The 17,087-nt window shown below is 44.7% G+C and overlaps 1 protein-coding gene across 2 annotated transcripts in view; it reads right to left on the bottom strand.

Moving 5' to 3' along the window:
• Nucleotides 1–17,087, bottom strand: part of STKLD1 (serine/threonine kinase like domain containing 1) — a 366,689-nt gene that overhangs the window by 219,387 nt on the left and 130,215 nt on the right. For both annotated transcript variants that reach the window (XM_085613866.1, XM_085613865.1), the window contains exons 9-11: nucleotides 13,503–13,663; nucleotides 12,421–12,551; nucleotides 2,635–2,718 (exon numbers count right to left, since the gene is read on the bottom strand). In XM_085613866.1, coding sequence (XP_085469992.1) covers nucleotides 2,635–2,718; nucleotides 12,421–12,551; nucleotides 13,503–13,663 — 376 coding nt within the window. The remainder of the gene's footprint in view (nucleotides 1–2,634; nucleotides 2,719–12,420; nucleotides 12,552–13,502; nucleotides 13,664–17,087) is intronic.

Here is a 17,087-nt window from a genome sequence, read left to right on the forward strand (position 1 = left end):
TATCTGGGGAAGGGTTGTCCACACAAATGGGAGCAGGTCTGGGCCTGAACACTGACCCCAGCTTGGAACATGAGGGTCATGATCAGGGCTCCCCCTAGCATTGGGAAAAAGTCACACAGGTCATGGGCTTCACTCAATTTCTTGCTGAAATAATACGGTACATACTCTGCTTGTAAGGGGTTCCTCCTCAGAAATGGAACGCATAAATGCTATATGATGTACTGCTGCTGAATTGTTTGTTGTTTTTGAAAATGCGCTAAAAAGATTTTTGGAACAAAAAAAGGCAACCTTTTTTTTGTACAGCTCTAAGGGGCATATCAACAACAACCTGCGATAATTATCGCTGAGCGCACTTAGCGCTCGGATAATTATCGCCGGCTAGCGCCGATTTTTACCGCTGAGATAGCGTGCTATTAGCAACGCTTATCTCATCAGCGATAAAAATCCTAGCGCTAACTGGCTAACGTGAGATTATCGCTGGAAACCCAGCGATAATCTCACGTTAGCTAGTTGATAGGGACTCACAAACTTAGCCATGATATCCACCTTCCATAGGATATCATGGCTAAGTCAGTCCTGAAGCAGGTGTTAGGAAAGTAGCGATAACAGGTGTTATCGCTACTTTTCCTGACGCTATGCTTCATAGCGTTAGGCTTGCTGATAGGAGAAATGTCGCTTAGCGACATTTCTCCTATCATGTCAGGTCAGGAACGCCCACTTTGCATCTCATTAGAGATGCAAAGCTGGGCGTTAGGAATCCTGACGCTAAAGCAAGGTTTCACGCGTTAGCGTGGCCTTGCTAATTAGGCGATGAAATTATCGCCGCTTTTCGGCCGAAAACGGCCGCTAAAGCGGCGATAATTTTTTATCGCCTCGTTGTAAATATGCCCCATAGTACCTTCTGTGAAATAAAGAGTCATATAGATTGACACTAATAGCTACGGTATTTACTGGAATTTGATATCTATACAAGCAAAGAAGCAATATCCACTTGAAAGTAGAACAGGGATAACATTCATTGCAAAGGAGATTTGTTGTAAGTTTTATGCTGAATATTCCATTGCCTTTGAGTGTTGGCTTACATATATTCCATATTAAAGGTTTGGCCGATAGGTGTTTCACCCGCATGCAAGTTGAGCATGGGCTTTTGAAATGGCAAAATACGTCTAGAACAATGAATTGAATGATCAGTTACTCACATTACTGGGGACTGAGGACAGCCCCAGTGAGAGGCATGACTGCAGCCCTTCTTAGATCCTACTTATGGGCAAGAGAATGAGGACCTTGACCCACCCATCCTCCCATGGCCGCACCCGCAAAGACCTTCCACGAAATGTTCAAGTAGCAAGCTCGATGGCAGACCACAAACGTAAAGCCCTGCGTGGATGTTGAGTCCAGTTCAGTACAACTAGATCAAATATCATGCTGTTCTCCTTGCCCACAGCATATTCACATACATCCGAGTTAGAAGCTACGTCCGACTCAACCAGTCGCTTGGGCAGAATCCAGCGGGTCTGCGATTCTTTCAATGCCTCATCTGCCTCCCCTGAGAGACAAACTGGTGAACGGGACTCATACCCACTGTCTAGGCCCCCCCTATCATCAGTCCACAAAATATAATTTACCCAAATTATACCTCAAAGAAAGATTAGGTCAAGCATATGTACCTGGCCATGAACAGCATTTCAGTAATGTTTGGCACCACTGTCCATATTGGGCAATGATGGCGATGATGGTCAAAGGTCTCCCTATGGGGCAAGTCGCTGGCTGGGCAGAATGGCAGAACAGTCCCGGTGCCCCAAATCCCTTCTGCTGTGCAGGTGCAGATGTCTCTTCTGAGTAATGATTATGGTAGACAGCACTGCCCTGTGCATGAGATAGTGGGGTGTATGCGCCCCACTATGTGCTCAAGCTCAGGGGGCTGAAGAGTCCCATCAGAGCTTCCTAACACAGTGCACTGCATTTACAACCAGCCCATAAGGCTTCCCTCTTACTGACAAACTGGAAAAGGCTGCCACAACAGCTAATACCACCTTCAGCTTAGGATCAACGAGTGCTGTTATTAGTGAAAGTGAAACCACCAATGAGAACCTCAAACGGTCAGCACCGACCCAGCGTCCAGGTTATCAATGAGTAGGAATTAAAAAAGCATTGCAGTACACGGAATTAACAATCTGTGCACCTCAACTGGCTTTCAACCCCAAACATGTGAGGAGGCCATGGCATAGCAATTAATGGAAGCAGCAAATGTATCACAACATTAGCAGCCTCGTTTAAAGCCTGGTAGGCGCTCACAGCCCACAAAGTCAAGGCAGACTATGGCCGCCACTCCCTGGCACTGGACTGTGCGCCCTACTTTCAGATCCCTGCTTACCTGGCACAGGTAGCCTCAGCCTTCACTGTAACTGTTGAGGTGACTGTTGAAGGCTGTGAACTGGGCTCAGTGGGCACCATATTTGTTTTAGTCGCTCAGCAAAGTTTTTGGTTTTCCAGAAAAAAAACAATGGTCTTGTTGTGCAGGGAGTTTTCCCCTTGCATGTGGGAGTCATTAAGAGATTTCCCTGTATCAGGGGAGCATGCATCAGATGCAGGGCTGACACAACAGATGTATGAATCACTGCACAGAAAACATACCCTCCTCCGCTCCAGTGAGTGTGGATAGCTGCTGCAGAGCCAGGATTTGTGCATCTTCATATTCTTCATAAACCTGCATGAAATCTGTGAGTGTTGAAATAAAACAAATGGTTATTTCTGTAACATTATTTCAAAAACCTTGCATAAGAGGTGATTCAAGAGCTCATATGGATTGCATCAGAAAGGAGCTGGCCTATTCGGGAAATCTACCTCTGCGGCAGTACGTCAGCAGGACTGGTGTGGCAGAGACAGACACACTGTTGGGAAAGTGCCCGATTTCCATTCAAGCCAGCTTACTTCTGCAGTAAAAGGTATGGAAATACTACCTACCCGTAACTGGAGTCCTCCCATGAGGGTTTAATATATAAATATAGTTTTGAATGATTCCAAATCGCCTGGCTGTATTGTGGACATGAGAGTTCTGGAAGCATAAAATAAAGCCTATCTTTTGTCTGGCCAATATTGCAGACAGACCTAAGCCCCTCCCTGGAGTTTCCCTCAAATCCCCAACACCATTTGAGCCAACACTGTTCCTTACCTGGATGAAGGGAGGCTCTACTGTGAATCCATGAAATGTGCAAAGATACATGCAGGTACCGTTAGGTAGGTATCTACCACTTCTCTGACACCCAGTCTTTCATTGGTTCACATGCTTTGGCAATAGAATAACAAATGGTGCATAAGAAAGGCAAGGTGAGAATGAGACTCACTTTGCTGAATCCTCTTCTGCAACACTACCTGCCCAGCTCTGTCTTCACTATGGGACTGGAAGTCCAAGTAGTAGTGCTGGGTAAAGTTTAACATACACACTGTCCACCACATGACAGCTTTACAAAAGTCAATGAAAAGCTCTCCTACATAAAGTGCTGTGGTCAGTGCTATCCTCCTGGTGGAGCATCACCTGGAACACCATCACTTTTTAATGTTAGCCTTCATAATTAACCTTGCACATCCCTATGGGCACAAGCAGCCGTCATTCTTGTGTACGCTCAAGTGTACACTTCTGTTTGTTTTAAGCGAGGGCAGCAGTTTCAGGCATTTTGAAAGCAAACATTACCACTGCACTCACATGAAATGGTACAACCCTATTTTTTGTATTAATTTAGGCATTCTGTAAAGAGATAACCAGTAGTGGTTGAAGGAACGTCATTAGGATCAAATGGACCCAAAGCTTCAAGTGGCTGCGACTGTGTCGTTCTGTGTTGTAGTGAAAGGTCCTGTGGATGAGACTGCCTCCATTCCATTGGCTGACTGTGCCAACATCATAGCAAGATTGAAGAAAGTTTTTGAGTTAGGAATTCCCATGCTGGAGTTGGCCTTATGATCAAGGGAAAAGTCTGAAAGAACCAACCCTTCAACTCATTCACAACCCTCTGTGAAAAAAGAAGACTCAATCAGACTTGCTGTGTATCTGGATATTGCCACAAAATCGATACTTCTTAGGGACCACCCTAGACAGAGGAAGATGGTAGAGCTGTGCCCTCGCTTAAAACAAACAGGAGTCTACACTTGAGCGTACACAAGAAGATGGTAGAGCAGTCTTTGAACCTGTAGTGGTATCACTAGGCACTTCCCTTTGCACTAAATATTAAATTGTTTCCAATCATGGAATTTGTTTGGCTGATAAGAACGCTCTGCAGTTGGAAAAATGGTTCCATAGTCTTCTGGAAAATCCAACTGAACAAACACTAAAAACTCCAGAGCGAAGCCTCTGTCTAGCAGGCTGGATTTGATTCAACATCTGGCGCAGCTCCAGTGCCAGTCATGGATACCTTCTGGATCAACATGGACGTTAATTCTGTATATTACATCTGCATGACCCCAGCTGTGCTCTCAGGATCATTCTTGATATCTCCCTTTCAGCTTGGACAGATTCTTGGAAATCAATCGATAGTTGAACAAGTATTTGTAAATCTCCCTGATCACATCATAGAACTTTTCAATGAAATCACATAGCATTTAGTGAAGAATAGAATAAGCCCTGCCCCCCCCCCCCCCCCCACACACACACAAAAATGTTGTCTTTGGAAATAACTGGAGTGTAATACTTGATCCTGATGATATTTAAACACTTTCTTTAAGGTTTGTTTTTGCCTTACCTGTCAGATATGATGTTCAAATCTAATCTAATCTAGTTGATTTGTAAAATGCATGGTTACCCGGAGGCTTCCCAGCACTGAATCAAAACAGCAGGTCAGAAGTCAGCCCAGTTATGATCTGAGCAAAAGAAGATTAGAGAAAAGCCCTGTCTTTGAAACTTTCCTATAGGCCAATTCAGAGTCCAGCTGATGCAATGTGAGAAGGAGTTCCACAATCTAGATGCCAGATGTTTAAAAAGCGATCGCCCCATCTGGATCTACGGATATTGGGTGTTTTTGCAAGAGAAAGAGTAGCAGATCATAAAGATCTGCCGGGGTTGCAAGGTTCAACCAGGGCATGAAGAATTTGAGGCCCCTTCCTGTAAAAAGCCTCTTCCTGTGGAAAGCCCAGTAGGTGATGCACAGAGATTTACATTGAACTCGTTGCTCTAAAGGTAACCAATGAAGGTCAGCCAAGGCCCTCCTTGTGGATCGGTGCCTTTGGATTTTGAAGAAGAGACGAGGAGCGGCATTTTGAATAGTTAGTAGACTTTTCTTGACACAGCAAGGGGAACTTCAATATAGGGAATTCCCGTAATGCAGCCAAAAGATAATCATGGCCTGGATGATGAGTCTCTGTGCCAGAGGGGGCAGGAAATATAGCACTTTCTTCAGGAGTCTGAGAGTGCCGAAGCATTTTGCAGCTAGTGAGCTAGCGTGTACTTCCATTGTAAGCCTGTCATCTACCAGTTGCCCAGACTTTGTATTTTATTTTTCGGGGTTGGGGCAGCTCCTAAGCATTCCGGCCAGGGGAGATGCTTTCTCCTAACTTTATTATTTCCTAGCAGCGTAAGCTCCGTCTGGACCCTGTTTAGTTTGAAGGAACAGTTGGCTATCCAGTTGGCTACCGCTTTATGACAGGGGACAAGTTGACTGTAGTTAGTTCCTTGTTCTGGAGTAATCAATACAACTAATTATGCATCGTCAGCATACAACACTATAGACAGGCCAAAAGATTGGACTACTTTAGCAAGAGGGTGCAGGTAAATCTTAAACAGAGTGGAACTTAATTCGGAGCCCTGAGGTACTCTATATTTTAAAGACAAAATATCAGAAAAACATGCTTGGTCCCACACCTGAAAACTTCTGTCCTCGAGGAAGGATTTAAGCCATTGCAACACACGATCACCTATCCCTTCCTTCGCAAGCCTTTCAACAAGAGTTATGTGATTTTGATGCTAATCAACTGCAGGTCAGAATCTAGACATGCAGGAGATATTGCTGACCTTATCCTCACATATGATCTTGTCCTTCTGATCTTGATTAAAACCAGGCTAAACGACTCCTCTGCTCCAATCCTTGACATTCTAATCCATCCTAACCATGGTGTTACCAGATTGGATAGACCCAGTAGACCAGATAGAGGCATTGCCTGCATACACAGCATCAACCTTTCAGTTAAAAATGCACAAACCCTCGCTCTTTCCTCTTGCGAATACATATGCCTGCGAATACATATGCCTCGATATCTCATACAATAACAGACCTCTATGCAAACTATGCACATTTTACCACCCGGAAGGAGACAACCTGGGGTTCACAGAACAAATTATGGAAACCATAGTAACAAACACTGGTCAACAATGTGCTCAAGTCTTCCTTTAACCTCCACTGGAATTATCTGGATGAGCCTCCAGTTAACAGCTTTAAAACCTTCCTTTCCGACCTTCACCTGATCCAATTCTGCAACAAGCCCACACACAACTATGGGTCGACCTTAGATCTTATCACTACGAAGCCCAATTCTATTCAATTGGAATCTATCCTCCCCTGCGATTGGATCGACCACCACTGCGCATTCCTCATCACAGAACTTGTGATAGCCAACACAGCTCAACTAACCAAGCCCAGACTCTGGAAAAGGAACATGCACAATATCAACTGTAATGAACTTTACTCTCTCGGCCACAGCATCCTACCTCCTCCTGAAGAGGTGTCAGATATCCATGATCTTACAAACCACTACACTTGCTCCATGGAGACTGTTCTTGACTCAATCGCTTCTATACACCTAACAAGAGTGTCCACAAAATATTTTAACCTTGATATAATGGTAGTCTCAATACGGAGAGACGCAACCTAAGGATAGCTGAACGTCAGTGGAGATCAGCTCCTTCCCTTGAACACCTCAAGCACCTGAGATAATTAAGGAACAGATACTACAAAAGCAGTAGAACTTCAAAAGCTAATTTCTTCAGAAACCAGCTGGATGAAGCCAGTAACTGATTCAGAAATCTTTGTGAAAACTCATAAAAGCACAATCGAACTGCACTCCCAATCCGTCCCTTTGCTGGAACTGCGAGGAATTCTCTTCCTTCTTTCTACAGAAGACAGAAACCATGAGAAATGATATTCAGATGGCCTTGGAACAACGTCCTCTCCCACCTTAAAGCATCCTCCCCGCAATCGATATCTATATTCCCTCTAGTCCTCCTAGGCACCTCCCCAAAAGCAATGCCTCTTGGAACTCTTTCAGAACCTTTCATGAAAATCCCATCCATAAAATCCTAACAACGCTGAAACCCTCAAACCGTTTCAACAACCCTCTTCCTCTGAACTGCTTCAAGGAGATCATACACACGATACTCCTCCTTTGGACCAAGATTGTTAATGCCTCGCTCCTTTTAGGCACTATCCCTGACAGCCTTAAGTCCAGTCAGGTTTCCTTAATCCTAAAAAAAGTAAAAGCAGACCAAACTGACTTGAACAACTTCCGACCTATTTCCAGTATTCCTGGTCTGATGCAGCTCCTTGAAAAATGTGTTCACATCCAGGTTTGTAAACACATTGAGCAATTCCAACTGTTAGACCATTTTCAATGAGGCTTCCATGCAGGCCACAGCACCAAATCAGCTCTGGCACACATAATGGACGATGTACTACAAATGTCAGATCAGAATCACTCTTGCCTTTTAATTCTCATCAACCTATCATCGGCATTCGATACTGTCAAGCATGACAACCTACTAGAACTTCTGGAACACCATATGGGACTAAGAGGATCATTCCTTAACTGGGTCTTCTCCTATCTTCAAAACAGGACACAAAGAGTGAAGGTTAATCACTCGCTATCACAAACCACCCTGGTCACATTCGGGTTCCCACGGGGCTCCTCGCTTTCGCCCACTCTTTTCAACACGTCCATGGAGCCTCTGACAGAAATTCTGAGTTCATCTAACATCCACTACCACATGTATGCTGACGATACCCAACTATTCCTCAAAGTCTCCACCCCAAAAGACAGCAGTTCCCTTAACACAACTCTACAGAAAACTCTAAATTGGCTCGCAGCCAATCACCTCACACTAAACACACAAAAAAAGAATGACTCCTTTTTGCCCCACCCAAGCAGTCACCTGTCATTGAAGAATGGTTGAAACATCTAACTGCCTCGACTGCATTCCACAAGTCATTGACTGAAAGATCTTTGGATCTAACTCTTGACAAGTAGCTCAACATGCAGAAGCATGTCAGTGCCGCTACCAAAGGAACAAATCACCAAATGAACATTCAAAGAAAATTAGTAAGTGTAGCGGCGAAGATTATTAGATTCTAGGAAGATGTAGGAATGGTGGCTAATATGTTTAGTCTGAAAAAATAATGAATTAGCCTACACTCTAATTTACTCTGTACTTCTTGATTTTTTTGCTCCAATTATTCAAATGTGTGTTGTCTTGTGACAGGACTGCCTCATGTCCCTGTGATAAATAACCTCATAGGTGTACCTACAATGTACACGCCACACAAAGTGCACTGCTCATTGACCACTAGGGTTCTAACAAAAATGCATGCTTCTCAACTAAGTGGACTGGAGAACACAGCAAATATGGCTTCCTCTCATAATTAAGCATCTTTTGGATACATTGTTCATTTATGTGTTTCATTTGCATACTGTTCCTGTAAGTTTATGAATAGACTGTATAAACATCCAAGCGTTATTTTTGCAGTTCCCCTGACGAAGGGTTATGAGAAACCGAAATGCATTGGGAAAAAGAAGAAAGGAAAATGAAGCTTTTAATTAGTTAAAACGTGGATATTGATGACAAAGCAATATGATGTAACATTGTCTGCCATGTACCATTGTTAACATTTGTGTAGGCTCTATTAAGTGTGATGAATCAGTATATGTTGATCGAGCTAATATATCAAAGAAACATTAAGATGGAAGTATAAAAGAGAATTCATAATCACATACGGTTGTTTAATTGTATTTACTTTATTGAGAATCATGCATGTTTGTTAGAACCCTAGCGGTCAATGAGCAGTGCGCTTTGTGTGGCGTGTACATTGTATGTACACCTATGAGGCTAACATGTTTCTCCAGAAGTTTGGATTCACCGGCAATAGGGAGTTGGGCCTATAGTTCCCCAGACATGACGGGTCAAGATGTGTTTTTTTCAGCAGGGGTTGAACACTGCATGTTTCCAGTTTTAGGGGACTATGCCTGAGGAAAGTGACAAATTCATTAATTCTAATAGAACTTGAGAAATAATCATTGGGCCTAGACATTATTAAGCTAAGATGCGGAGCGGGGGCTGGGTCAAGTGGAGATCCCAACTTCACTTGGCTAAGTAAGGTTAGAAGTTGACTGTGAGAAATCAGGGGAAAGGCCAAAACGCTGGCATCTGGGCAAATTGATGGGGAAGAAACTACAAGGGGCATTGCTTCCTCAGCATTGCTTGTTCAGTAACGCCGCTAGATCATTCCATATTTAACTGTTATGGCAAGATGTCACAGCAATAGCTTCATAGGCTTTCACAACTGTAGCTTCAGTGGTGGCTTTTATCTTGGAAATCGCCGTTAGATGCCTGCCCTTTTCTCTGGCATCACTGAGCATAGAAATCGTGTGCTCTTGCAGCATTTTTGGGTTGGTGCTGAGACCACAGAGTTTAGCTTGCCCACCAATGTGGAACATTTTGGCAACAGCGCACTTTATCCATTCACCTGTCTAAGACCAGGGCTTAAATTACATTGTAAAAAGGCCCTCCACCCATTGTTGGTTTAAAAAGAGGATGGGCTGCACTATCTTGAGTGCTTCTCTCTAAAATCCTCTAATGAGCAGGTCCTATCCTTTGACTCCATCTGTGGGTCAAACATGGACCCTTTTTTCTGGAAATGATATAGACATCAAACTTCCCTTTCACCATGTATTCCTCTTCATCTTTGTCCACTTCAATCACCTTGCCTTCCTGCCCTGATGGTCTATTCTAGGACATAAGTATCATGACGGTTAAATCACCTGTTCTCGCCATAGTCCACAAAGGTGACATGACAAATGGCCATTTCTGTACTGGGCTCACCCTCGATATCTGACTGTACTTCATCATTCAGACATTATTTTAGTCAATCAGAGAGAAGTGATACAACATAGGCATCTCTGTGAAAAAGAGCAAGAGCTCCTTGTAATAAAAAACACAAATCTGCTATTGATGAGGCCAGTTCTGCTATCTACAGATTGGGCTTAGAAGAGTTAGAGGTTGTCAGAATACAGACTGTGATGATAACATTTTCTTCCTGATTGCAGGGGTCTTAGATGAGGGAGCCGCCGTTAAACCTCTGGGCAAGATGTCAATAATGGCAGCCAATGTGGAGGATTTGGCTACAGTAGGTGGTTTTGGTTCCTTGACTCTGATAAACAAAGCCGTTGATGGTAATGGAGCTGACAAGGGCATTGAAGATCTAGTTTTAGTTGCTTGGGTGCGGCCAGGCCAGCACATCTCAGCCTCTTATGTCTTGTGCCAGGCCTGCCTCATGCATCATCTTGAATGCTTTTCCTTTAGAAGGTATTGTTTGCTAGGAGGCTTCGGCTGCACTCATGGTAGACTCCTTGCTAGTGGAGAGGAAAGGAAATTACCCTCATTTAGAAAGATACCCTACTTACTTTTTCTCTCCTTCAGGGTTTTAATTGAATTATTTTATCTCATTGTCTGCAATGTTCTTTAGATAGAGCGAGAGACTGTAGTCTTCATGCAGGCCATTAGAAAACAGACCAGCGGTTTTACAGGAAAGTCTAACAAGCTTTGTGACTTTTCTTGCCATGATGTGGTCAGAAAGAGGAAAGTTAAACTGCAAATAACACCTCCAGACAAGGGCCATTCTATGCAGGAATTCCCTTTAGCTTCATTAAAATGGAGCAGGTCCTGAGCAAAGAACTTCTCTGGGACTATCTGAGAAAAAAAGAGTCCACAAAGAACCGCCCACATCTGTTCCTAAAATGATGGTCTTATCTCTAAACTGTGTAATGCTGTAGATGGGTTCCTGTAGAAATGATAAGAACATGTCTTAAGAACATAACAAATGCACAGCTAACTGAGCTCTGCCCAACACAAGAAGTGAGGATGAAAGTGGTGAGATGACCTCTGGTGATAGAGTGTAACCCTATCCATCTCATTGGCATGACAAAAGGGTCACTAGAATGAGGTGGAAGGACTACAGTATTATTTGTACATCTTTAATGCCACTAGGTGGACAATATAAATTATTTTCACCCTGCCTACTGGCAATAATTCGAAGGTCTGATACCCTATGAAAGATCTAATGCAGGAGAAATGTATTTACATTTTAAACACTGCATGTTATTCCCTCCTTTGCAATCTCCTCTGGGGGGGGGGGAGGTAGGCACAGCTTAAAGACAGCTTACATGAAATATAAAGCTTTGTTTCCTTCGGGTGCGTAAAAACCATGCATTAATCATTGCAAAACTAACTGCATGATGGCGCCAAGCATTGTTTTTCCCCAATAAAATGAGAGCTCATAGACTGATATCCGAAGACAAAACTGTGCATCAAGGAGAAATACATAAGACCCAAAAGACATCATTCTGCAATGATCTCTGATGGGAACGAGTCAATATTTCTGTTGTAGATCATATACATTTTGCACAAAGAAATAACCTTTATTTCCCCAGCTTCAGAAATGTGTTGCTTTACTTCATGCTATCTTACGTGTATAATGCAGCACTACATTTACAAAACCAGGCTCTACAGAGGCAGGTGCTTTAGGACTCTGAATTGATGTCTGAGTGCTGTATAACCAAGTGAATTGAAAATGCTTTCGGAAAAGTTAGTGGACTAGGTAGTGCTCTAACCTACATAAACTAACTCAGCTCAGGTCCATTTTCTTACAAGTAAACAGCTCTAATTCTGATTGCCAACCTTTTTATTACTAGATATTATGGTTTCTCAGATTCATGAAAAGCGTCCTAAAATGTGAAATAAATATACACAAGTGTAAATGAAGGTTATGTCAGGTTATCTCACTGCTTTACCTTGATTCAGAGATAAAGCCCATTGTATAGAAACAGACATGGATGGGGGGGGGAAGTGTAGTTATGAGATCTACATAGTGTCATGGATAATTCTATTGTTTCTACAGAGAATCTGGGTGGACATTTCTTTACTTAACAACCTCATGGGTTATTTGGTACTAACATGACGCACACAGAAACACCAGGCTCCATCCCTTTCAAAGCCAATGGACTTTGGTATCAGTTCTGTAGTAAGCCAATCAGTAATAGAGAAAGCTTATACTGGATGAATTAGATTACCAGATTGCTACATAAACTGCTAGATTTAAGCCACCCCATTCCTACCATGCCACTAGACCCTAGAACACATGAAAGCCGCAGTAAGATGAATACTCTGCCTACCAAGAGTGCTTTCGATTCCACCTTCAAGGAGTTCCTCTTCTGCTTCCAGAGGCAAGTCTTTCTTCTGTCCAGATAGAGGTGACCCACACAGGGCCAGGCAATCCTTAACGTATGGTAGGTCAGCCAGCTCCCTGTACACATAAGAGAAGATTGATGAGACAGCTAGGATCTAGTCCAGTGAAGTTCTTAGGGAATGGTGTGTAGGTTTCCTATAATGTGAGGTTGAAGGTGTTGGACAGGAGTTGTTGTTGGTGGTGTTGCTTGTGCGATTAGCAGTGGGGAGGGTGATGCTGAATGAGATGAAGGAGTATCAGACATGTCATTCTACTGGCAGTCAGTGGCTGCCTCTTTCCAATCACATTCTTTGAAACACCCTTCCCGACTCTGCAAGGGCTAACCATTCTCCTAACACATTTAAAGCACTCATTTGAATGCATACTCAATTACAAAGAAGTATACAATTATCAGAGCAGCACATAGGAACGATTGAAATACCGTGTGATAGATGATTGTATTTAGAACCAAATAGTATAAATGTAGAATCTTCCTCTTTAAGACTATAACCTTCCAGTACACATATACAGCCTATCATTTAATTTGAGATCCTTATATAATAACTTTTGAACATTGCAGTGTATGTTCACAACATTGCGTACCTAGCCAGTAAATTCCAGGAAAACAACTCATTTAAATGTAGAACCTTCTAGTAAGATATTGGAATCTTTCAACATATGTTTAGTATATTCCAGTTTATAATCCTGCTGACTCCAAGAAGACAACTGGCCATTCGAGGCTGAGAGGAAGCAGACACACATCACATTCCTAGAAATCTGATTGAGAAAACAGACATTGATTGCCTGACAGTGTCCCTCCTGTGTAAGTGAAAGACAGGAATCATTAGATTTTGCTTTGCGGTGACCATCCCATCCCTGAGTGATCCTCAAAAGTCTGAGTTCACTTACTTCTGACATCACTCCAGTTGGCCATCCCTGCTTGAATGAGTGAAGGAAGACCAGTACCTGGCTATTTTTGGGTGAGAGGAGAAGTCAGACATCAGTTGCCTATAGACCGGTGGAACTTGCCTGGCAGTGGCTCGTTTTTCAGGATTGACTTGCAGCATCTTCAGCAATACTTGGGACAGTCCAGCGTCATGCTGGCCAGAGTCCTCCCTGGTCTTCAGCACTTTCTTGAGAGCACCGGGATCGTGCCTCAGATCACCGAGCAGTGCGGCCATCTCTGTGTCCTGCATGCAAAATATAACAGAGTAAAAAACTGGCACACTGGGGGCCTACAATGGGCCTGGTCCTTCGATAATCCTAATATAATTCCTGACTTGGTTTCTCAGCTTGTCCTCAGATGGCTGCTATTTTAGCAATGGCCTTTGTAGGACACAAGAGCCCAGACCTCCTTTTTGAGATCAGAGCCCGGTGAACTATCACAATGTGCTTTGATCTAATACAATGTCTGTCATAGATGGAAGTAATGGTGGTGAAATCCTAGGCTTTTGCATGCACTGATCTCTCCTACATGGGGACTTTCTTTACCTGAGGTGCGCTTTTGTAGAATATGTCATTAATCGCCTTTTGAGGTCAGTGACAAAAAAATATTACTTATAAATATTCTATATACAGTACGAATTGCTTAACTTTAGAAAGACAGAGTATGAAGTTACCCCATGAGTGAGTGTGCCCACTCCCCTGCTCTGGTTCAGGGTTATTTCTGTACTATTGTAATGGGGTCCCCTGGACTTTGGCTAAAGTTGTTGAAAATAGTGCAAGCTCCCCAAACTCTCCATGTACTACAAGCAGGCTTAGGTGAGTAATGTGCTAGCTCCTTGGCACGAGGTGGATCTTACTGCCCAATGCCTCTGATCCCCTCTGAGCTCTCTGACTTTGAGAACTTTCCTCCTCTGTATCTTGGCATGGTTTGGATTCAGCACCATGTTTTTGTGCACCTAGAATCCAGATGATGGGGGGCTAACTGAAAATCTTAGGGCTTGATTTAGATCTCAGTGGACAGGTTACTCCGTCACAACAGTGACGGATATACCGTCCGATGAAATATAAATCCCATAGGATGTCATGGGATTTATACTTCGGAGAAGGGGATATTCCTCACCGTTGTGACGGAGTAACCCGTCCGCCAAGATCCAAATCAGGCTTCAGTCTCCTTTTGGTGTGTTGGGGTCCTGAGGGTTTGTAGTAGGTGTGACGCAAGACAAACAAATGCTCTTACAGCTTCTACGGTGACTGAGCGCCTGAACTTACACCAAAGTGTAACTTTGGAGGAATGTGTCAAATGTAATTGAGGTTTAACTTGGTGACTAATACAGATTAAACTCCCTCCACAGAGTTATATAGTGGCACGGTTTGTATTACGCTCGAAAGATGACAGTTTTCTTGGTGTAATTAACAAGCAACTTAAAGTGTTAAAAACAAACATTGCTTATGCTGGTGCCTGTCTTAATGAATATTTTATCAATGAAAAGAAGAGTGCCGGCCAGGCTCCACGGCAGCAGCGTCTTGGAGAGACTCCAGCTGTGCCTCCATTTCTGGGAAGTGGTTCATAGTGTCTTGTTAGATATGGGAAAGAGAACCTCTGGAGATACCATCAATAGGTGAAAAAAGATGGCAGAGGTAGAAAAAAGTACCAGAAACCTTAATCTGAGGGCTCAAGATGGCGACAACACTTTAACCCTGATGCAGAGGTTGCTGAGCCTTAGGTAGCTGGTGAGCTTGTTCTGGAACAGCAGCAAAGAAAGGAAAGCATAAAGGGCATTGGAGCAACCCTTGGTGTTCAGACCTGGGTTCTGGGGAGGAGGCAAGCAGTAGAAAGGAGACTATACTGGAAAAAGAGAGTAGGTCAGACTGACTTGCCCTAGGAAGCATGGTCAACATAAGGGGCCCTGAGAAGAGGGTAGAGATGCACCAGTAATTTAGAAGAACAAGATTAAATATAATTAAACAAGTCTGAACCAGTAACCCTTTGTTGGAAAAGAGGAGTAGCCATGTTACAGGGATTTCCCTTTCTAATTTAACACGCTACATACAATGTTTAAGGTATACTGCTGTGCCACAGGGCAGTGCCTGGTTTGTCCAGGGGACATTATGTTCCTCCAAGATTCAGAATATGAGGAGACTGGAATGAGTCAGACGGTGGTCACACTACCTGGAGTTGTAAAGCAGGTTTGAGGAGTGGCTTGAGAGATCTATGGTTAGAGACTGTTAGGATGGGTGCACCATGTTTGCTGATTGTGGAGCTTCTGGGGTCCACAAGAGAATCAATCAATCAATCAGTGACACTTATAGAGCGCGCTACATACCCGTAGGGTCTCAAGGCGCTGGGGGTGGGGGGGGGGTGCCGCTACTGCTCGAACAGCCAGGTCTTCAGCTTCTTCCTGAAGGAGAGGTGGTCTTGGGTCAGGCGCAGGTCGGTCGGGAGGGAGTTCCAGGTCTTGGCGGCCAGGTAGGAGAAGGATCTTCCTCCTGTAGTCGCTCTTCGGATGCGGGGGATGGCGGCGAGGGCGTGATTGGCTGATCGGAGGTGGCGTTTGGGAGCGTAGAAGTTGATCCGGCTGTTGAGGTAGCTCGGGCCTTGGTTGTGTAGGGCTTTGTGTGCGTGGGTGAGGAGGCGGAAGGTGATTCTTTTGTTGACGGGGAGCCAGTGAAGGTCTCTCAGATGTCCGGTGATGTGGCTGGTTCGTGGGATGTCGAGGATGAGTCTGGCTGAGGCGTTCTGGATCCGCTGGAGTCTCTTCTGGAGCTTGGCGGTGGTACCGGCGTAGAGGGCGTTGCCGTAGTCCAGTCGGCTGGTGACGAGGGCCTGGGTGACGGTCTTCCTGGTCTCGGTGGGGATCCACCGGAAGATCTTCCGTAGCATGCGTAGGATGTTGAAGCACGCCGAGGAGACGTTGTTGACTTGCCTGGTCATGGAGAGGGAGGAGTCCAGGATGAAGCCCAGGTTGCGTGCATGGTCTGTCGGTTTGGGTGCGGTGCCCAGGGCGGGAGGCCACCAGGAGTCGTCCCAGGCGGAGGGGGAAGAGCCCCAGGATGAGGACCTCCGTCTTGTCAGAGTTCAGTTTCAGGCGGCTGGTCGTCATCCACTCGGCTACCTCTTTCATCCCTTCGTGCAGGTTGGCTCTGGCGGAGGCGGGGTCGTTGGTCAGGGAGAGGATCAGCTGGGTGTCGTCGGCGTAGGAGATTATGCTGAGGTTGTGTTTGCGTACGATGGCCGCGAGGGGGCTCATGTAGACGTTGAAGAGGGTGGGGCTCAGAGATGATCCTTGAGGGACGCCGCAGATGACTTCGGAGGCCTCTGACTTGTATGGTGGTAGGCGGACTCTCTGTGTTCTTCCGTCGAGGAAGGAGATGATCCATTCCAGCGCCTTGTCCTGGATTCCGATGTTGCTGAGGCGCTGTACTAGGGTGCGGTGGCAGACCGTGTCGAATGCCGCGGAGAGGTCTAGGAGGATGAGGGCCGCTGTTTCTCCATTGTCCATCAGGGCTCGGATGTCATCGGTGGCGGCGATGAGGGCGGTCTCGGTGCTGTGATTGGCTCGGAAGCCGGACTGTGAGGGGTCGAAGGATCCGTTCGTCTCGAGGAAGGCGGCCATCTGCTTGTTGACGGTCTTCTCGATGACTTTGGCTGGAAACGGGAGGAGCGAGATG

This window comes from Triturus cristatus, chromosome 1_2 (assembly GCF_964204655.1).
Source record: "Triturus cristatus chromosome 1_2, aTriCri1.1, whole genome shotgun sequence".
NCBI lineage: Eukaryota > Metazoa > Chordata > Amphibia > Caudata > Salamandridae > Triturus > Triturus cristatus.